Source organism: Corythoichthys intestinalis, chromosome 10 (assembly GCF_030265065.1).
Source record: "Corythoichthys intestinalis isolate RoL2023-P3 chromosome 10, ASM3026506v1, whole genome shotgun sequence".
Classification (NCBI taxonomy): Eukaryota; Metazoa; Chordata; class Actinopteri; order Syngnathiformes; family Syngnathidae; genus Corythoichthys; species Corythoichthys intestinalis.
The window spans coordinates 27,689,645-27,711,758 of NC_080404.1; the positions used below are offsets into that span (position 1 = coordinate 27,689,645).

Genomic DNA, 22,114 nt, shown 5'->3' on the forward strand with positions numbered 1-22,114 from the left:
GACGGATCCTCCTCTCCAGCACCCCTGAATAGACTTTACCGGGGAGGCTGAGGAGTGTGATCCCTCTATAATTGGAACACACCCTCCGGTCCCCCTTTTTAAAAAGGGGGACCACCACCCCGGTCTGCCAATCCAGAGGCACTGTCCCCGATGTCCACGCGATGTTGTAGAGGCGTGTCAGCCATGACAGCCCTACAACATCCAGAGCCTTTAGGAACTCTGGGCGGATCTCATCTACCCCCGGGGCCTTGCCACCGAGGAGCTTACCAACCACCTCAGTGACTTCAACCCCAGAGATTGAAGAGCCCACCTCAGAGTCCCCAGACTCTGCTTCCTCAAAGGAAGGCGTGTCGGTGGAATTGAGGAGGGCTTCGAAGTATTCTCCCCACCGACTCACGACGTCCCGAGTCGAGGTCAGCAGTACACCATCTTCACTATACACAGTGTTAATGGTGCACTGCTTTCCTCTCCTCAGACGCCGGATGGTGGACCAGAATTTCCTCGAAGCCGTCCGGAAGTCGTTTTCCATGGCCTCACCGAACTCCTCCCATGTCCGAGTTTTTGCCTCGGCGACCGCCGAAGCCGCAGTCCGCTTGGTCAGCCGGTACCTGTCAGCTGCCTCCGGAGTCCCACAGGCCAAAAAGGCCCGATAGGCCTCCTTCTTCAGCTTGACGGCATCCCTTACCCCAGGTGTCCACCAGCGGGTTCGGGGATTGCCGCCACGACAGGCACCAACCACCTTATGGCCACAGCTCCGATCGGCCGCCTCAACAATGGAGGTGCGGAACATGGTCCACTCGGACTCAATGTCCCCCACCTCCCCCGGGACAAGGGAGAAGTTCTGCCGGAGGTGGGTGTTGAAGACCTTTCTGACAGGGGATTCTGCCAGACGTTCCCAGCAGACCCTCACAATACGTTTGGGCCTGCCAGGTCTGACCAGCATCTTCCCCCACCATCGGAGCCAACACACCACCAGGTGGTGATCAGTTGACAGCTCCGCCCCTCTCTTCACCCGAGTGTCCAAAACATGCGGCCGCAAGTCAGATGACACGATCACAAAGTCGATCATCGAACTGCGGCCTAGGGTGTCCTGGTGCCAAGTGCACATATGGACACCCTTATGTTTGAACATGGTGTTCGTTATGGACAATCGGTGACGAGCACAGAAGTCCAATAACAGAACACCGCTCGGGTTCTGATCGGGGGGGCCGTTCCTCCCAATCACGCCCCTCCAGGTCTCACTGTCATTGCCCACGTGAGCGTTGAAGTCCCCCAGCAGAACGAGGGAGTCCCCAGAGGGGGCACTCTCCAGCACACCCTCCAAGGACTCCAAAAAGGGTGGGTACTCTGAACTGCTGTTTGGTGCATAAGCACAAACAACAGTCAGGACCCGTCCCCCCACCCGAAGGCAGAGGGAGGCTACCCTCTCGTCTACTGGGGTAAACCCCAGCGTACAGGCACCAAGCCGGGGGGCAATAAGTATGCCCACACCTGCTCGGCGCCTCTCACCGTGAGCAACTCCAGAGTGGAAGAGGGTCCAACCCCTCTCGAGAGGACTGGTATCGGAACCCAAACTGTGTGTGGAGGAGAGTCCAACTATATCTAGTTGGAACTTCTCTGCCTCACACACCAGCTCGGGCTCCTTCCCCGCCAGAGAGGTGACATTCCATGTCCCAAGAGTTAGCTTCTGTAGAAGGGGGTCGGACCGCCAAGGCCCCCGTCTTTGGCTGCCGCCCAAATTGCTACGCACCCGACCCCTTTGGCCCTTCCCACAGGTGGTGAGCCCATGGGAAGGCGGACCCACGTTGCCTTTTCGGGCTGTGCCCGGCCGGACCCCATGGGAAATGGCCCGGGCACCAGACGCTCGCCTTTGAGCCCCACCCCCAGGCCTGGCTCCAGAGGAGGGCCCCGGTAACCCGCGTCGGGGCAAGGGATCCTGTAATTTTCTCCATCATAAGGTGTCTTGTGAGCCATTCTTTGTCTGGCCCCTCACCTAGGACCTGTTTGCCATGGGTGACCCTGCCAGGGGCTTAAAGCCCCCAGACAACATAGCTCCTAGGATCATTGGGACACGCAAACCCCTCCACCACGATAAGGTGATGACTCAAGGACTCAAAAATTAACTGGACTTAAACAATATATGTTCAAATTAATTTTATGAAAATCACATACCACTACCACTATTATTATAAGTTGAATATTAATGGAGAACGAGAGTTAGAGACAGAGCGTGTGTTTATGACTCGTGTCATTATTTACACATTATATACACACACCCACCCTCTCTCAACACAGAAAGTTGCCAGAGAGAAAAAAAACACCACATACTTTATTATGAAAATGTTATTTTGACCCGATGTTTACAATGGCGGAAGACTTTACAAAAGTAGGCTAATGGTAGTGCGGAAACTACTTAGCCGTCTTGGCATGCTAACTAGTCATGTTCGCTGACTCGTTAATTAACAAGCTTACATTATAGTATTTGTTTTACCATTGCTAGCAAACTAAACATGTCGGAGTGAACTGTCGTAGCTGGTAGGAAACGTTCATGACAGGGTTTACTTAGCTTAAATTTTGTGTAAAGTGACGGATGATGGTCAAGTAAATGTGAAATCATGTTGGAGGTGTTGCTTCCCCCTGGCAACCACCCTCCGCAAGCATGTCTCGCACGTCGGCTGTCCTTCCTCCTCTAAGCTGTGGCCGTCTGTTTCTTTTCGGTAGCCAAAGTACTCCCATACTAGCAACTTTGTTTTCTTTGACGGGGGGAAAAAGCTTACGTATAGTGTCACTGACATACACTGGACAGAGCAACAACTGGAGGGGCAGGGGTGAGTGCTGCCGCTCCAAGCCACGGATGTCACACTGCATTTTTTGGGACATAAAAAATAGCTAATACCATGCTACGTTATGATGGAAAATTTTTGTGGTTTTAGAACCATGACGTTTTCATACCACATGCCTAGTAAGTTTAGGTAACATTGTGTGTACATATATATATATATATATATATATATATATATATATATATATATATATATATACAGTATATATGTTAAACTTCTATTTTAGTTTCCTTGTTAATTGTATTTTGTATTATATTTCATTTGAACATCACTACGCCCAAAAACCTAGGGGGAAAAAAAAACCTCTTCCCCCTGCCATCTGACATTACTTGGACTGATAAAATCAAATTAGGGTGGACATGTCTGTCACAAGATGCATGGAGACACTGAAAGCACCCAAGCTAGATGTTGAAAAGGAAGTTGCCAATTTTGTTAAGAAGCAGATATTTTTAGCCAATGGCAGAACTCATACTTGGGAAAATTTACGAACCACCCTGTATTGGTTAAAAAAAAATAATGTGCCATTTCTCACCAGTACTTCACCAGCAGACTGAAGGACCCGCCCAGCGGACCCTCCACAAATCAGACTGGCAACAGCACGTTAGACGGCGGTGACTCCCGCAATGTCCTAGAGTCAAAGTTCAACAATGTGATGACACTTTGCGCTATGGTGCCTCTGCTCATCTTCACCTGCCTCAACTCCTTCATTCATCAGAGGTAACCTCACCAACATGTGTATCATTGTAAGCTATATGCATTTAAATGTTTTGGCCACCACCCTCCATTTTGACCTAGAGAAGAGTAGTAGTAGGATCCATATAGCTTTACAATTAGCGAGGGAGCTGGGGATGAACCTGGTATTTCTTGGTGAGGCTCTGAATAAATATACAAAACAAAATCTGAGTTGAGTCACTATGGTTCTAATGGAACAGTCTGACCTCTTAAGAATTACATTGGCACTACCTATATTTTGTCATCTTACTTCAATTATGGAGCCTGGTCTTGGTAAATAATAGATAGAAAGAATTGTTAAGGGACCCTTATAAATAATGTGTTTATGTAGTTTTACTACATAAGGGTAATTTAACAAATTAAAATGTGTAGAAATGAGTATTTTCCGTTTCATTGGTAGATTATTAAATTATGATGATTTATTTTTTCTTGAATTTTTCAAACTAGAAAAAACTTCTTTAGAGGTAAGGACTTTTCCACATTTAAATTGGTATGAAAAATTATCTGAACCTTTTGGAATTTGTCACATTTCTGCATAAAATCTCCATCAAATGTGATCTGATCTTTGTCAAAATCACACAGATCAAAAAAGTGTCTGCTTTTACTAAAACCACCCAAATATTTAATTTAATATTTAATATCACATTTTAATGAGGATAGTATGCAAACAATGACAGACAGGGGAAAAATAAGTAAGTGAACCATCACATTTAATATTTTGTGGCCCTCCCTTTGGCAGCAATAACTTCAACCAGACGCTTCCTGTAGCTGCAGATCAGTCTGGCACATAGATCAGGACTAATCTTGGCCCATTCTTCTCTACAAAACTGCTGTTCAGGGAGATTCCTGGGATGTCTGGCATGAATCACTGTCTTTAGGTCATGCCACAGCATCTCAATGGGGTTCAAGTCTGGACTTTGACTTGGCCACTCCAGAAGGTGTATTTTGTTCTTCTGAAAGCATTCTAAAGTTGATTTACTGTGTGTTTTGGATCTTGTTGCATCATCCATCCTCTTTTTAGCTTCAACTGTATGACAGACGGCCTCAGGTTTTCCTGCAAAACATCCTGATAATCTTTTGAATTCATTCTTCAATTAAAGATTGCAAGTTGTCCAGGCCCTGAGGTAGCAAAACAGCCCCAAATCATGGTGCTCTCTCCACCATGCTTCATGGTGTTGATGTTGGTGAGCTGTTCCATTTTTCCTCCAGACACGATGTCATGTGTTACTCCCAAACAATTCAACTTCAGTTTCATCAGTCCACAAAATATTTTGCCAAAATGGCTGTGGAGTGTCTTTTTTTTTTACCTCTCTGAGTATTCTGCGCTGAACTCTTGGCGTCCTCTTTGGTGGACGGCCACGGCCACTCCTTGAGAGAGAAGCAACAGAGGCAAACTCTCTTCATTTGTAGACAACTTCTTGACTGTCGATTAATGAACATCCAGACTTTTAAAGATGGATTTGTATCCTTTCCAAGCTTTATACAAACCAACAATCCTTGATCGCAGGTCTTCAGACAGCTCTTTTGACCGAGCCATGATGCACATCAGACAATGCTTCTCATCAAGACAATTCTTACCAGGTGTGCGTTATGTAGTGGGCAGGGCAGCTTTAAACCACTCATCAGTGATTGGGCACACACCTGACTTAAAATGTTGTTTAAAAATGGGTTTGAATTGCTCTAAGTCTCCTTAGGCAGAAGGTTCACTTATCACTTACTTATTTTTCCCCCTTCTGTCATTGTTGCATGCTATCTTCATTAAAATATGAAAACCAATTAATGTTTGGGTGGTTTTCGTTAAAGCAGAAACTGTTTTTACATCTGTGTGGTTTTGACAAAGATCAGATCACATTTGATGATTTTATGCAGAAATGTGAGAAATTCCTAAAGGTTCAGATACTTTGTCATACCTCTGTACATGATTAATACTTCCATTAGTAATTTTATGTTTGATCATAAATGTAAGAATTCAAAATTTAAGAAATCACTTATTAATTTAATGGTTATTTTTTGCTGTTTATTGAGTTTACACATCTAAATATTAATTTAAACATGATTAGACAATTAATTACTGTAAGAAATATTTAAATTTAGATGAATCCAGAGATCAGGTTTAACAGCATGTCCTCCGATAATTAAATGAAAGATATTTTTCCCGTTGTTAATTTTACAATAAAATATTTAATATTAATTAATATATTATTGATATTCATATTAAATATATAAAGTATTTACATTTGCGGATTACATTAATTGTGAGGAAATGGATGAAGGGATGCATTTTTTTGGTTCGTGGCCACGGTTATGGCAATTAGGTCTAATGTGAGCCGGTCTAGTATATCTTTGGCCAAAGAAGTTAACTCACTGGCTGCCTTTGACAGCGCTCAACATCAAATCCATTTTGACTGGGTGGTGCGAATCGTGACATTAGTGGCACTGGAAGGTGAGCATTCGCAGCCAGTCCTTGTATAAGTGAATTGGACGTCTGTCGTTGTCAACGGCAGGCAATTGCATCACTTCCATGTAATTTTAAGATACTTGCGGGTCACTTCCTGTAAATTTGGGATCATTTCCAGTTGATTTTTTAGGCCCTTCCTGTTGATTTTAGGGTCTTAGCAGGTTACATCCTGTTGATTTGGCGTCACTTCGGCTAAGTACATACTGCAGATCTTAATGCACGAATCCGATTTTTTCGTGTTTTTCCGACTCGAGTGAGGCATTAACTTGAGGGTCTGAACGGGACAAGTCGCATAGAAGTGGACCATTTCAAATCCGATCTGGGTCACTTTCGTATCTGGATTAAATCCGATCCGGGCCACATTTTTCCAGAATGTGGCGGCGGTCTAAACTGTCAAGTCTCCCAAATCAGAATTCATGCAGCAATTACATCAGCAAACGGCGCAAGCGGCGCACAAGACGGTAGCGATGTAGCTGTTCATTAGCGTTAGCGCCAAGCTTGAACTCTGCTTTTACCAGGTAGAAGGCGGGCTTGACCACAGTCATAAAAAAATACAATGAAGAAAAGGATAAGCCTAATAATGCTCGGTTTCTTACCGTACGCCAAATGAACAATATTTCAGTATTGCTTACATGGCCGAGTCGGGGCAAACTGACACACACACATAAGGCTTATGTGTGTGCGTCATGCACCGACAGTTCGTAGCTATTTGTTTTGATGCTTCTGCGCATGCGGGACAGTTTGCTCAGCGTGGGTCAGACTGCGAATTAGTGCACATGCGTAATACTTGAACGGGCTCAATGGACAAAGGCAGTGTGAACGGGCACGGCAAAAGACAGATATACAAAAAATCGGAATTGTGCATTAAGACCTGCAATATGAACCTCACCTACCTGTTGGTTTTGGGGCATTTTTGCGTCACTTCCTTGTTAACTAATTGGCTGTCATTGACAGTGCTAGATGTACAATAAATGGGAGGGGCAAATGAACGAATGTAATTGCGGACACGAAAGTCAGCTAAGTGCAGAAGTGCACGCCCTCGATCACAGAAATCTAGTTTTACTGTGCCAATGTCAAAATAGAAGCATGTGATTTTGTATGTACAGTATGACTGAGGTACAACGTGCCTGTCAGGCAGAACAACCCCGCGTAGGCCGTTCCCGGCCTGAGAGCTGTACATTTGATATATGTTGTATATTTATTCATTTTTTTGCTATTTGTCAAATGGCTTAACCGGCCAGCAACTTGTGGGAAATTACTGTAGTTTTTTTCACTCACTCTCCTCCACATTGCTATAGGTGAAGTTGTGTGTGTTTGGAATGTTTTGCTTTAATTTTAGTTGGATTAGGAGGAGGTCTACGCTTGTTTCTGTAAGCAAACACACCCTGGAATTTCATTTATGTTCACTCTGACTGCCCTTTGTGCTATGCTGTTGTTGAAAATATAAATGCTAGGATTTTGCTTTTCTTTTTGTTGTCACTTGAGCTCAGGATTCCTCAGAAGCTGCGCATCTCTGGTAGCCTGTCAGTCATCCTGGTGGTCTTCCTCCTGACTGCACTGTTGGTAAAGGTGGATGTGGCCCCCTTGCCCTTCTTCACCATCACTATGATCAAGATCATCTTCATCAACTGTGAGTCCACAGTGGCATTTACATGTCCAGTTGAATAGCGATTTGACTTCCTTTGCTACCCCAAACAGCAGCACTACAGTCTTTCATATGAGTGAAATTGGTAAAACCTCATGTTGTTTTAACAAAAGATCATGGATTAGCAAATCTCAATAGAACATTGAGATGATAATCACTCTGGCATACTAGTCCTTCTAAAAAAATTAGCATATTGTGATAAAGTGCATTATTTTCTGTAATGTACTGATAAACATTAGACTTTCATACTGTATATTTTAGATTCATTACACACAACTGAAGTAGTTCAACCCTTTTATTGTTTTAATATTGTTGATTTTGGTAAAAAAGTCAAGAAAAAACAAAGATCCCTATCCAAAAAAATGAGCATATTTCATCCGACCAATACAAAAAAGTGTTTTTTAATACAAAAAGAGTCAACCTTCAATTAATTATATCAGCTATGCATTCAATACTTGGTCGGGAATCCTTTTGCAGAAATGACTGCTTCAATGTGGCGTGGCATGGAGGTGTTATGGAGGCCCAGGATGCTTCGATAGCGGCCTTAAGCACATCCACAGTGTTGAGTCTGGTGTCTCTCAACTTCCTCTTCCCAATATCCCACAGATTCTCAATGGGGTTCAGGTCAGGAGAGTTGGCAGGCCAATTTAGCACAGTAATGCCATGGTCAGTAAACCATTTACCAGTGGTTTTGGCACTGTGAGCATGTGCCAGGTCGTGCTGAAAAATGAAATCTTCATCTCCATAAAGCTTTTTAGTAGATGGAAGCATGAAGTGCTCCAAACTCTCCTGATAGCTAGCTGCATTGACCCTGCCCTTGATAAAACACAGTAGACCAACACCAGCAGCTGACATGGCACCCCATACCATCACTGACTGTGGGTACTTGATACTGGACTTCAGGCATTTTGGCATTTCCTTCTCCCCAGTCTTCCTCCAAACTCTGGCACTTTGATTTCCAAATGACATGCAAAATTTGCTCTCATCTGAAAAAAGTACTTTGGACCACTGAGCAACAGTCCAGTGCTGCTTCTCCGTAGCCTAGGTCAGGCGCTTCTGCTGCTGTTTCAGGTTCAAAAGTGGCTTGACCTGGGGAACGCGGCCCCTGTAGCCCATTTCCAGCACACGCCTGTGCATGGTGGCTCTGGAAGTTTCTACTCCAGACTCAGTCCACTGTTTCTGCAGGTCCCCCAAGGTCTGGAATCGGCCCTTTTTGGTCGTGCAGCGTTTCCTGCCACACTTTTTCCTTCAACACAGACTTTCCACTGAGGTGCCTTGATACAGTACTCTGGGACCAGCCTATTCGCTCAGAAATTTCTTTCTGTGTCTTAGCCTCTTGCTTGAGGGTGTCAATGATGACCTTCTGGACAGCAGTCAGGTCGGCAGTCTTGCACATGATTGCGGTTTTGAGTAATGAACCAGACTGGGAGTTTTTAAAAGCTTCAGGAATTTTTTGCAGGGGTTTTGAGTTAATTCGTTGATTTAGATGATTAGGTTAGTAGCTTCTTTAGAGTACCTTTTCATAATATGCTAATTTTTTTAGATAGGGATTTTTGTTTTTTCTTGACTTTTTTGCCAAAATCATCAATATTAAAACAATAAAAGGCTTGAATTGCTTCAGTTGTGTGTAATGAATCAAAAATATATGAAAGTCTCATGTTTATCAGTACATTACAAAAATAATGAACTTCATCACAATATGCTAATTTTTTTAGAAGGACCAGTATATTCGCTCCATAATGTGTCTGAGCAGCTCTGCAATTTTTTTTCGTTTATCAGTTCATGCAGCTTCACTTTATTTTATTTAAAAAGTAATCTTTATTAGTAGTTTGGCACACAACTCAATATTATCTTGCCAAGTTGCTATATGTTAGTAAACCAACTGCTAAAATCAATTCTATTTTAAAAATAATATACTGGATTACTTCAAGATCAGATAGAACAGCCCTCTGCAAACTGACAGTTCTTTGTACCCAAGGTATTTTTTCAATCTAATTCAAATCTAATTTTCATTAGGAAGTTTACTAGTTTAATATCATTACACAATGTTCAAATAAAGTCATCCACTCTATTGCAGATGATTAAATGAAGCATCGGGTTCCGACGGACGGAATTTTAATGAAAATATGTACATTACATTGTTAAAACTTTAACATAATTATTCTATGAGAATCAATCCTGGCTTCATTATTTTTCCCCATAGTCTTTCCACTTCCTCATTTCGCTGCTACAAATGATGACTTCCACATGTTCTGAGGCCCAGTGAAAACAACGAGCTCAGCATCACTGGGTTTCTTGCATAGTGTGCAATCTCACGCCGCGTATTTGTTTATAAGGAGCAGCGCGGGGAGCAAACTGCAGAACCGCCATGTTTGATCTAGATGAGCAGGAGGCCGTGGCCTTGTGGTTTTGATATGAAGACTTGCACATTCCCGCTGTTTTGATGTTGACATTCAATCACTCGACAGCAACTTTTCTTCTCGATGTCTTCCCACCTCAGCATTTGGGGCAATTCTACAGGGCAGCCTGTTTGGACTGGCAGGAATTCTGCCCGCCTCGTACACCACACCCATCATGAGCGGACAGGGCCTCGCCGGGACGTTTGCTGCCTTCTCCATGATCTGCGCCTTGGCCTGTATGATGCACACGATACCAAACGCACAACATAATATTACGCACCGCCAAAAGAATAAAACCAAAAAGTGGATCGGGATCTTTTTGCAGCCGGCTCGGCTCTGCGGGACAGCGCCTTTGGCTACTTCATCACGGCCTGCTTTGTTATTCTTGTCGCCATCGTCTCCTACCTCACCCTGCCCAAGATGGTAAGGCCTCATATCTGTCTCGTTTTGATCTCTTTTACTATTGTGCCTGTTATTGTGGTCGTCAGGAATTTTTCCAGCACTACATGGACAGCAATGGATCCAGGTCATCTGCTGACGAAGAGAACAAGATGGACCTTCTCAAACAAGGTGAAGTCCTGTCAGTGCGCTTGCCTCTGCATATGTATGAAAGATGTTTCTTTGTCCCTCAGAGAATGCAGAGAAGGTTCCGGTGGTGAGTCTGACGGAAGAAGACGGCACAGGGGGCGTGTCTGTGTTGAAAATTTTTCGCAAGGTGAATTATCAACATTTTGTTCTCGTTGTCTTTTGCAATATAAATTGAATGTGAGGCTGTAGGGCTTTGTTCCTCCTTAATGACTCAAAACACGTTACTTCTGCTATGCTTGACATAAATTTTGAAAAGATTTCTTCTGTTTGGGTTTTGTGGTGATTTGACTTGTCATGTGATTGCCAAGCTCCATTTGAACATAAAATGGAGACAGTAGTTGCTAGATTGGATTAGTGAAACTGAGTCGTTTAACAGCACCTGAGGCAGAGAACTCTCTCTGGGAAACCAAACCAAATAGATTATACAACAGCAATAATAGATGGCAACTTAATGTAATGTGTTGTGGCTTATTGCAAAAATTGTGTTTAGTTTTAACTAAAATAATTGAGTAAAGATAAAACATATATTGTATGAAAACTACTCTTATGCAATTCATCTTAAAAGATACTGAAGTGTAATTGAGGGCATATAATGTGTTACTACTCCCCTCTGTTAAACACATTTGATTTATAGCGCAAGTGACTATTTTTGGTAATTGAAAAAAATTAACCCAAAAAAGACCTAGTGTCCACATACGTACGTGGACATCACATTTTGGGTCATATAGGCCAGGGCTGTCAAACTCATTTTGATTCTCTGGTCACATTTATGCTAGTTAGGTCTCATGTGGGCCAGATTTGTTTATTTTTGGCCAAATACAAAAAGTCACTGACTGGGACTGACCAATCCATTTCAGTCAAAATGGATTGGACGTCTAGCGCCGTCAGTGGCACCAAAAGAAGAGCAAGTGGCACCAAAAGAAGAGCATTCAGAGTCAGTCCTTTCAGCTGAAGTGAATTGGACATCTATCGTTGTCAGTGCCAGGCAATGAGTTAATTTTGCGTCACTTCCTTGTAATTTTAAGCTACTCTCGGTTCACTTCCAATGAATCTTGGCTCATTTCCCCTTCATATTTCGGAAATTTCTGGGATGCTGCCTGTTGATTTTTTACCTTTTCAGGTTACTTCCTGTTGATTTGGTGTCATGTTGGTTTTGGGGCATTTTTGGGTCACTTCCTTGTTAACTCATTGGCTGCCATTGACAGTACAAGACATCCAATCCATTTTGACTGGGATGGTTCATTCTAGTGCTGCAACGATTATCGATTAACTCGAGTAATTCGATTAGAAAAAAAAACTTTGAATCTAATTTTGCTGCTTCGAGGATTCGTTTAATCAGTGGCGTTGTGATGGGTGTTTTGAAGTGTTTGCATGTTGTTTTATTTATTCGGGTCAGTACACTCCGTCTAGTGGCAACAGTGACTATGACATAACTCATGTAACGTGGCTGGATCCAGCTGCTCCCTTTTGTTTTTGTTTACGCTAATATGATTATGCATTCATAATTTAGTTTAACGGTATTTTTAGCAGTTTATTTTATTTTATTTTTTGTGGGAATATGTGTTTTAACGATTTGTTAAGAGAATTATATATAAAAAAAAAAAAAAAAAGTTGGCATTTTATAGCATTTAAGCTAGTGGACTTTTGCTATGCAAGTTAGCCAATTGATCCTTTGTTGCACTTCGATCCTCATTTATGATTTTTTTTTAATACTGTTTGAGGCTATGCTCAGGTATTTTTAAGTTAGTTTTAATTGCATTTATTGCTCTGTTAAAATGAAAGTGCAATTCTGCATAGTTAAATAAAATTCCGAGGTTTTTTTTCTATTTGCATTTAATGCTCTTTTGATAGTGCAATATAAGCAAGCCTTTGTTTTACATTGGAATTTTATTTTGTATTTGCATTCAATGCTCTTTTGATAGTGCAATCTCATCAAGCCTTTGTTTTACAACTCTTAAAATTTATTCTGCAACGCATTAAATGACCCTAATCCGATTACTCGATTATTTGAACTAACTGTTTGATAGATTAATTGATTACTTAAATGAGCAATAGCAGCAGCCCTTGTTCATTCGCCCCTCCCAGTCAAAATGTATTGGACGTCTAGCAATATACTGTATATATACGTATATATACGTATCTATCTATCTATCTATCTATCTATCTATCTATCTATCTATCTATCTATCTATCTATCTATCTATCTATCTATCTATCTATCTATCTATCTATCTATCTATCTATCTATCTATCTATCTATCTATCTATCTATCTATCTATCTATCTATCTGTGTGTATGTATGTATGTATGTATATTAGGGCTGTCAAACGATTAAAATTTTTAATCGAGTTAATTACAGCTTAAAAATTAATCGTAATTTATCCAAATTAATCGCAATTCAAACCTTCTATAAAATATGCCATATTTTTCTGTAAATTATTGTTGGAATGAAAAGATAAGACACAAGATGGATATATACATTCAACATACGGTACATAAGTACTGTATTTCTTTATTATAACAATAAATCAACAAGATGGCATTACCATTATTAACATTCTTGGATAAAAAGACTTGTAGTTCTTAAAAGATATATTAAAACCCCTCTTCATGTTTTCATTTTAATAAAATTTGTAAAATTTTCAATCAAAAAAATAAACTAGTAGCCCGCTATTGTTGATGTCAATACTTACTTACACAATGCTCATGGGTGCTGAAGCCTATAAAATCAGCCGCACCCAAGCGCCAGCAGAGGGCGGCAAAACTCCGAAAAACACAACAAGTACACCTTTCACTCTGCTGTCATTTTAATCTGTTTGAGCGGGGCATTTGTGCGTTAATTGCGTCAAATATTTTAACGGGATTAATTAAAAAAAATAATTAACGCTCGTTAACGCGATAATTTTGACAGCCCTAATATATATATATAATATATATATATATATATATATATATATATTATATATATATATATATATATATATAATATATATAATATATACATACACACTAATATAAAAGCATTTTTTAAAAATATTATTCATTGTATTTTTAATATTTTTATAGTTACAAATACATTTATAAATAGTGTAAATAAAAATTAAATAAATGAAATTAAAATCATTAAAAACAGAAAAACACAAAAGTTAAGGCCCCAAGTAACACAGAAGTTTTTTTTTTTTCATAGTATGTAACTCATTGCATGCCACTGACGGCAATAGATGTCCATTCATCAATTCATTTCCACTGGGAAGACTGACTGAAGACTGACTGAATGCTTATGTTTATATGCGATTGACGATGCCAGGCGCCCAATCCATTTCCACTGGGAGGGACAAATGAACGAACATACATTCAAGGACAACCAATGAATTAAATGAGTGCCATCTAACAGTTTAGAAAAAAATATATATATATATATGATTTGTGCATGAAAGAGTTAACGAGTGAATATATTTTGATCATCTCTAAACTTCTGAGTGCACATCCAACTCTTCAATGTTCTTATACTTTTGCGTCCCGAACAAGAAGTTGATAGCAGTCATGTAATGTTTACTGTTGTGGTTGAAGATCTGGGTGATGGCTCTGTCCGTGTGCTTCATCTTCACCGTCACCATCGGGACATTCCCAGCCGTCACCGTCGAGGTCAAGTCTACAGTCGCCAACGGAGGCAGCTGGGGTTAGTCTCAATGAGTCCAAAAACTGCTGTAATCGTAAAAATCTTCAAGTGTGCTATCAGAGGAGTGAGTAGTTGTGTCATCCTCAAACCTCATAAGTTTACTTCCTCTTTTTTTTCCCCTCCAGAAATGTATTTCATCCCCGTATCCTGTTTCCTCCTCTTCAACGTGATGGACTGGGGTGGCCGCAGTCTAACAGCCTTCTCTATGTGGGTCAGTATTGAACATTGGTCAGACACAATCAAACGTCATTGTGACATCCTTCAGAACTGAAAGGTATACATGATTTACAAGTGGTCCAACTTGAGCTTTTTTGGTGGTCCAACTTGAGCTTTTTGGTAGGTTTTCTCCTATTGACATCAAATAAATGTAACTATATGAAATCCAGGCATGAAAATCACTCACCTTTCGGCGAAATTCGCCGTTTTGAAGTCAAAAAGGGGTGACCTACATGAATTGTGTAGATCTGAGGAGAAAATTTTTAGGGGGGGTCGTAAATCCATCTAACTAACTAACTAACGATATGTTTTATTGAAGTTGCTAAGCCTGTCGCGGTATGTAATGAATCCATTTATCGCAAGGTAAATAAAAATGAGGGCGGTAATTTTCACGGCTGCGTTTTATCACCACGTGTGTGCATACATTTGTGCGTGCGTGCAAATGACATATGAGACTCCAGTTGTTGTGTCCAGATGTTTATTGGTCAACAACACGCCGTAGAATTAGAGTTCACCCATACAAAATAAGGAAACACATCTATATATTAAACACTGTAAATGTTAGCATTGCTACACTGAGACTAATGGGGAAAAAAGACAATTTACGTTAGCGTGCTATAAAGCATAGTCTTTTCCAAAACGCAAACTTGCGGTTAAAAGGTGACACTTCAAACATGAAAAATCGCTGGTTAACAGCATTTGCAAACGAAAAAATGACCAAAAAAATCTATTGGTGACACCACAAGCAATGACGAAAAGTGCTTTTTGCGGAGTGTAAAGTTGTTAGCAGTTTAGCGAACGTACTTCTGGTGGACATTTCATAATAAAGGCACGTCACGTTTGTCATAAATAACGATTTCTGGAGTTAATCCCACTTACATCAGAATTAATACTATAATATGTAAATACTATAATACTACAGAATTCAGATTTTACACTAAGAATATTTTAAAAATGACACCCTTCTTAAAAATTATGATTGGCAATTAATATAATTATTATAATACTATTATACAGTATATAGTAGTATACTATAATAATAATGCGAGACATTTTTTTTATAAGAATTGTTTTGACTAATGTTGGAAAGGCGAAGTCAGTGTTCTGAATCTATTTACATACCATTTTTTTGCACTAGTAAATTCTATCAACTAAGCCTGCACAATATATCGTTTGAACATCGCCATCGCAATGTGCGCATGCGGAATAGTCACATCGCAGGACGTGCAAACTTTCTTTTTTTCAACATTTAAACTTTTGTTTTACTTCATGAGCGCAGCAAGTGTGCAGATCTTGGATTAATAGGAGTTATAAAAATTAGGACCGATGGCACCATTTTTCAGAGTGTCGGAATTTAAAAACAACATACATTCATGTTTTTTTGCTTTATGCTCATACAGCACCACAGTGTCTCACTCTCCCTCCTGCTAGGCAGCGCGACCAAACAGTTTTTCTTCGTCAACAGTGCAGCTGTCCCGAACGGAGCTATTCAAATTATTTGGTTAAAATTTTGTCGTTTTAATATCGCAACATAATATCGCAAACTCCCCAAAAATTGCAATGATACTTTTTTCCAATATCGTTCAGGCCAACTATTAGCATTTGACCTCAGTGTTCATGTGTGATTAATTATTGTTATTTACATGTTTATTTGTACTTAAATAAAGAATTTGATTGTTCCAAAATGTTTTTGTGAATTAATAAGCGTCAACAAAAATTTCATCGCTAAATTAGTTTAAAAAAAAAAAAAAAAAAAAAATATATATATATATATATATATATATATATATATATATATGTATATATATAGATAGATAGACAGTGGGGCAAATAAGTATTTAGTCAACCACCAATTGTGCAAGTTCTCCTACTTGAAAAGATTAGAGAGGCCTGTAATTGTCAACATGGGTAAACCTCAACCATGAGAGAATGTGGAAAAAAAAAAAAACAGAAAATCACATTGTTTGATTTTCAATGAATTTATTTCCAAATTGGAGTGGAAAATAAGTATTTGGTCACCTACAAACAAGCAAGATTTCTGGCTATCAAAGAGGTCTAACTTCTTCTAACGAGGTCTAACGAGGCTCCACTCGTTACCTGTATTAATGGCACCTCTTTTAGCTCATTATCGGTATAAAAGACATCAGTCCACAAACTCAGTCAGTCACACGCCAAACTCCACTATGGCCAAGACCAAAGAGCTGTCGAAGGACACCAGAGCCAAAATTGTAGACCTGCACCAGGCTGGGAAGACTGAATCTGCAATAGGTAAAAAATGGTGTAAAGAAATCAACTGTGGAAGCAATTATTAGAAAATAGAAGACATACAATACCACTGATAATCTCCCTCGATCTGGGGCTCCATGCAAGATCTCACCCCGTGGCGTCAAAATGATAACAAGAACGGTGAGCAAAAATCCCAGAACCACACGGGAAGACCTAGTGAATGACCTACAGAGAGCTGGGACCACAGTAACAAAGGCTACTATCAGTAACACAATGCGCCGCCAGGGACTCAAATCCTGCACTGCCAGCCGTGTCCCCCTGCTGAAGCCAGTACACGTCCAGGCCCGTCTGCGGTTCGCTAGAGGGCATTTGGATGATCCAGAAAAGGACTGGGAAAATGTGTTATGGTCAGATGAAACCAAAATAAAACTTTTTGGTAGAAACACAGGTTCTCATGTTTGGAGGAGAAAGAATACTGCTGTGCATCCGAAGAACACCGTACCCACCCACTGTGAAGCACGGGGGTGGAAACATCATGCTTTGGAGCTGTTTTTCTGCAAAGGGACCAGGACGACAGATCTGTGTAAAGGAAAGAATGAATGGGGCCATGTATCGAGAGATTTTGAATGAAAATCTTCCATCCATCAGCAAAGGCATTGAAGATTAGACGTGGCTGAGTCTTTCAGCATGACAATGATCCCAAACCCACAGCCAGGAGTGGCTTTGTAAGAAGCATTTCAAGGTCCTGTAGTGGCCTAGCCAGTCTCCAGATTTCAACCTCATAGAAAATCTGTGGAGGGAGTTGAAAGCCCGTGTTGCCGAACGACAGCCCCAAAACATCACTGCTCTAGAGGAGATCTGCATGGAGGAATGGGCCAAAATACCAGCAACAGTGTGTGAAAAGCTTGTGAAGAGTTACAGAAAATGTTTGGCCTCCGTTATTGCCAACAAAGGGTACATAACAAAGTATTAAGATGAACTTTTGGTATTGACCAAATAATCATTTTCCACCATGATTTGCAAATAAATTCTTTAAAAATCAAACAATGTGATTTTTCTGTTTTTTCCTCCACATTCTGTCTCTCATGGTTGAGGTTTACCCATGTTGAAAATTACAGGCCTCGCTAATATTTTCAAGTGGGAGAACTTGCACAATTAGTGGTTGACTAAATACTTATTTGCCCCACTGTATATATATGTTAGTCGACTAATTGTAACAATAGTCAGCTGACTGATCGGGAGAAAATTAGTCGTTTGGGACAGCCCTACCAGAACATATTTCCTCCACACCCTTCTCACCTTTTTAACCCCTGACCCATTCTCATGCCTGAATCTAATAACGATTTATTTTCCACTTTGCTATTTAACATTTACATTTTAAAAAGCAAATACTGTGAAATAGAATTTTTAAGTCAGTTTTTTTTTTTCTCAAAAGTGGAAAACAAAATTGAAAGAACATTGGGAAACAAAATTTGCTATTAAGAAACGGGGTTTTGAAAAAAATTAGGTCAACAATTCCAAAATGCTTAATCGACTATAAATATAGTCGATTAATCTCATAACACTGGCCAACAATCTATTTTTGATTTTCTGCTGCATGTTTTTTTTTAACTGATTCTATATCAATTTTGGTTGCTGATCTTAAATCTGCCATTAATTTTATTCTCTGTATGCTTTAGTTTTCATGTCATTGGCATTATTTTCTTATATTTGTAGTATTTTATACAGATTCTTGATATTAGTTGATTAATCGTGGCAGCCCTGGTGACGTGCAATCAACAAATTCACTGCCATTAACGGACAAAGACGTCCAATCCTTTTGAAATGGGAGAGGCTGGCAGTTTTAAAAAAAACACTTGCTCGTTCTTCAGTTTTGGATGATTTTAGCGACGCCGGTGGACAAAAGCGGTACTGTTTTGCTTTAAGGACGACTGCATGGAGGACCAGCGCACGCTGCAAAGTGTCGTAAAATCATCAATAAATCAAAAATCAATCTCTCAGTCGCCTGCAGATGGATTAAACAACATTCCTGTTACTAGCGGCTGTGTGAAGGATGAATAGTAATAAGGTAATGAATCCAGTTTTGGCTAACAATAGCATACGAGTTATGTAGCGTATGAGATTTTTTTCCTCCTCAGACCAACTTTTTTTGTCTCTTTTGTTGCTCTGCCATCTTTGCAGAATTCGTGCGAAAGCATTCGCATCGACTTACGTCTTTATAATAGATGTGGAAAGGGGGAAGTGACGTATGCCGTAAAGCAGTAGGCACATTCGTACTTGTAATTTAGGTTGGCAGGGTTCCTGCCACCCTCCTCAAGGTTCATTAGTGCCGGTGAAAGCGATACAGACCCCCTCAAGATATAAAAAAGGTGTCATTCAACTAGTTGTTAGTCGACATATTATCACAAATGTTATGAAAATATTTTATAAATGTTGAAAACTTTCCGAGTGTTGCTTTAAGGTACATTCATGTTCTTGTTGAACTGTTTTTGTTTGTGTGTTAGCCTGGCAAAGACAGCCGGTGGCTCCCAGCTCTGGTGGTCGCACGGGTGGTGTTTGTGCCGCTGTTCATGCTGTGTAACGTGCAGCCTCGCTACTACCTGCCCGTGCTGTTCTCGCACGACGCCTGGTATATCGTCTTCATGGTCCTTTTCTCCTTCTCCAACGGCTACCTGGCCAGCCTCTGCATGTGTTTTGGACCCAAGTGAGTGAAATGCCACGAGTGGGCGCATCAGTAAACAGTTTTGTATATTTGCTAATATAAATTGTTTGAGCTTCATGAAATGTTATGTGTGAACAGGAAAGTGTCGCAGCACGAGGCGGAGACGGCGGGGGCCATCATGGCCTTTTTCTTGTCCTTGGGTTTGGCGCTAGGGGCCGCCATCTCCTTTCTCTTCCGAGCCATTATCTAAAATGGACACCGTCGCATAGATACAACGCACGCGCACACATCAGTATTCTCATCCTCTTTTACATCCTGTGATGGCAGAAGAAGACCTCGCCCTCACCATGGCAACCATATAAGCTAAAAAAGCGACTGACACCTCTCAGTTGACTGGTTGGTTCCCAGCATGCAACATGATTACCATCGTTGACTTTTTTTTTTTTTTTTAAATAATGACCGACAACTGACGAGTTACACCAGAAGAGCCTTCTTTGTATTTTTTTCGACACATTTTTATGGATGAGGCTTTAAGGTTAATTATTATTTTTTAGACTTTTTTTATTATTACATTTTTTACGCCAAAGACTTGTTCAAAGGAGTGATTCAAGGCCACCTTCAGGAGAATCAAAATATTTGCAAACATGTTTTGTAACTCTACAAAAAGGCACAATTTCCTGAGAATGCAGTAGTAATATTAATAGACAACTGTGAGAATGAAGTGATACAGTGGGGAGAACAAGTATTTGATACACTGCCGATTATGCTGGTTTTCCCACTTGCAAGCCATGTAGAGGTCTGTAATTTGTATCATAAGTTCTCTTCAACTGTGAAGGATGGAATCTAATACAAAAATCCAGAAAATCACATTGTATAATTTTTAAATAATAAATTTGTATTTAACTGCATGAAATAAGTATTTAATACATTACCAACTAGTAAATATTTCGGCTCTTAGTTCTTTTTTAAGAACCCCTCCTGTTCTCCACTCATTACCGGAAGTAACTGCACCTGTTTGAACTTGTTACCTATATAAAAGACACCTGTTCACATGCTCAAACAAACAAACTCCAACCTCTCCACAATGGCCAAGACCAAAGAGCTGTGTAAGGATATAAGTATAACACCACCACCACATCAGGGATACAATAATAGACCTGCACAAGGCTGGGATGGGCTACAGGAAAATAAGCAAGCAGCTTGGTGAGAAGGTAACAACTGTTGGAGCGTTTATTAGAAAATGGAAGAAGTTCAAGTTGACGGTCAATCTGCCTCGTTCTGGGGCCTCGCGGGGCACCTCGCGGGGCATCACTGATCATGAGGAAGGTGAGGGATCAGCCCAGAACTACACGGCAGGACCTGGTCAATGACCTGAAGAGAGCTGGAACCACAGTCTCGAAGAAAACCATCAGAAACACATTACGCCATCATGGATTAAAATCCTACAGCGCATGCAAGGTCCCACTGCTGAAGCCAGTGCATGTCCAGACACGTCTGAAGTCTGCCACTGACCATCTGGATGATCCAGAGGAGCAATGGGAGAAGGTCATGTGGTCGGATGACACCAAAATTGAACTTTTTGGTGTAAACTCGGCTCGTCGTGTTTGGAGGAAAAAGAAGGATGAGTACAACCCCAAGAACGCCATCCCAACTGTGAAACATGGAGGAGGAAACATCATTTTTTGGGGCTGCTTCTCTGCCAAGGGTACAGGACGACTGCACCGTATTGAGGGGAGGATGGATGGGGCTATGTATCGCCAGATCTTTGCTGACAACCTCCCTCCTTCAGTGAGAGCCCTGAAGATGGGTCGTGGCTGGGTCTTCCAGCATGACAACGACCCAAAGCACACAGCCAAGGCAACTAAAGAGTGGCTCCGTAAGAAGCATCTTAAGGTCCTAGAGTGGCCTAGCCAGTCACCAGATCTGAACCCGATAGAAAATCTATGGAGGGAGCTGAAAGTCCGTGTTGCCCGGCAGCAGCCCCGAAACCTGAAGGCTCTGGAGAAGATCTGCATGGAGGAGTGGGCCAAAATCCCTGCTGCAGTGTGTGCAAACCTTGTCAAGGACTACAGGAAACGTTTGGTATCTGTAATAGCAAACAAAGGTTTCTGTACCAAATATTAAGTTCGATTTTTGTGAGGTATCAAATACTTATTTTGTGCAATTAAATGAAAATTTATTATTTAAAAATCATACAACGTGATTTTGTTTTTTTTTTGTATTGGATTCCGTCCCTCACAGTTGAAGAGAATTTATGATACAAATTACAGACCTCTACATGCTTTGCAAGTGGGAAACCCAGCAAAATCGGCAGTGTATCAAATACTTGTTCTCGCCACTGTATAGCTCTCGTCCAAAAAAAAAAAAAAAAAAAAAAATCTTAAGATTTTTACCATAATTTAGTTTTCTATTTGATTTGGACATCACAAAAACACTATAGGCAAACCTGCTTGTGATATTAGGACTTTCCAAAATTGTTTCTAAGATCCCAGATAGCAGACCGACATTGAATAAACATTGATTTTCTGCCAAAATCATCAGTATGGTTGACGTCGAAATCAAGTGACATTGAAACAACGTTGTTCTTCGGCAGGGGTGCCAAAGTCCAGTCCTCGAGAGCCCCTATCCAGCTTATTGCCATGTGGAAATATGATTGAAAAGTAAT

The 22,114-nt window shown here is 40.7% G+C and overlaps 1 protein-coding gene across 5 annotated transcripts in view; it reads left to right on the forward strand.

Moving 5' to 3' along the window:
- The window catches only part of LOC130922834 (equilibrative nucleoside transporter 1-like), a 78,356-nt gene extending 58,128 nt beyond the window's left edge, over positions 1-20,228 (forward strand). For all 5 annotated transcript variants that reach the window (XM_057847987.1, XM_057847989.1, XM_057847988.1 and 2 more), the window contains 10 exons: positions 3,379-3,560; positions 7,524-7,663; positions 10,179-10,313; positions 10,403-10,500; positions 10,566-10,647; positions 10,710-10,792; positions 14,237-14,345; positions 14,471-14,556; positions 19,292-19,491; positions 19,588-20,228. In XM_057847987.1, coding sequence (XP_057703970.1) covers positions 3,379-3,560; positions 7,524-7,663; positions 10,179-10,313; positions 10,403-10,500; positions 10,566-10,647; positions 10,710-10,792; positions 14,237-14,345; positions 14,471-14,556; positions 19,292-19,491; positions 19,588-19,699 — 1,227 coding nt within the window. In that variant the 3' untranslated portion in view covers positions 19,700-20,228. The remainder of the gene's footprint in view (positions 1-3,378; positions 3,561-7,523; positions 7,664-10,178; positions 10,314-10,402; positions 10,501-10,565; positions 10,648-10,709; positions 10,793-14,236; positions 14,346-14,470; positions 14,557-19,291; positions 19,492-19,587) is intronic.
- Positions 20,229-22,114: the final 1,886 nt, after the last annotated feature.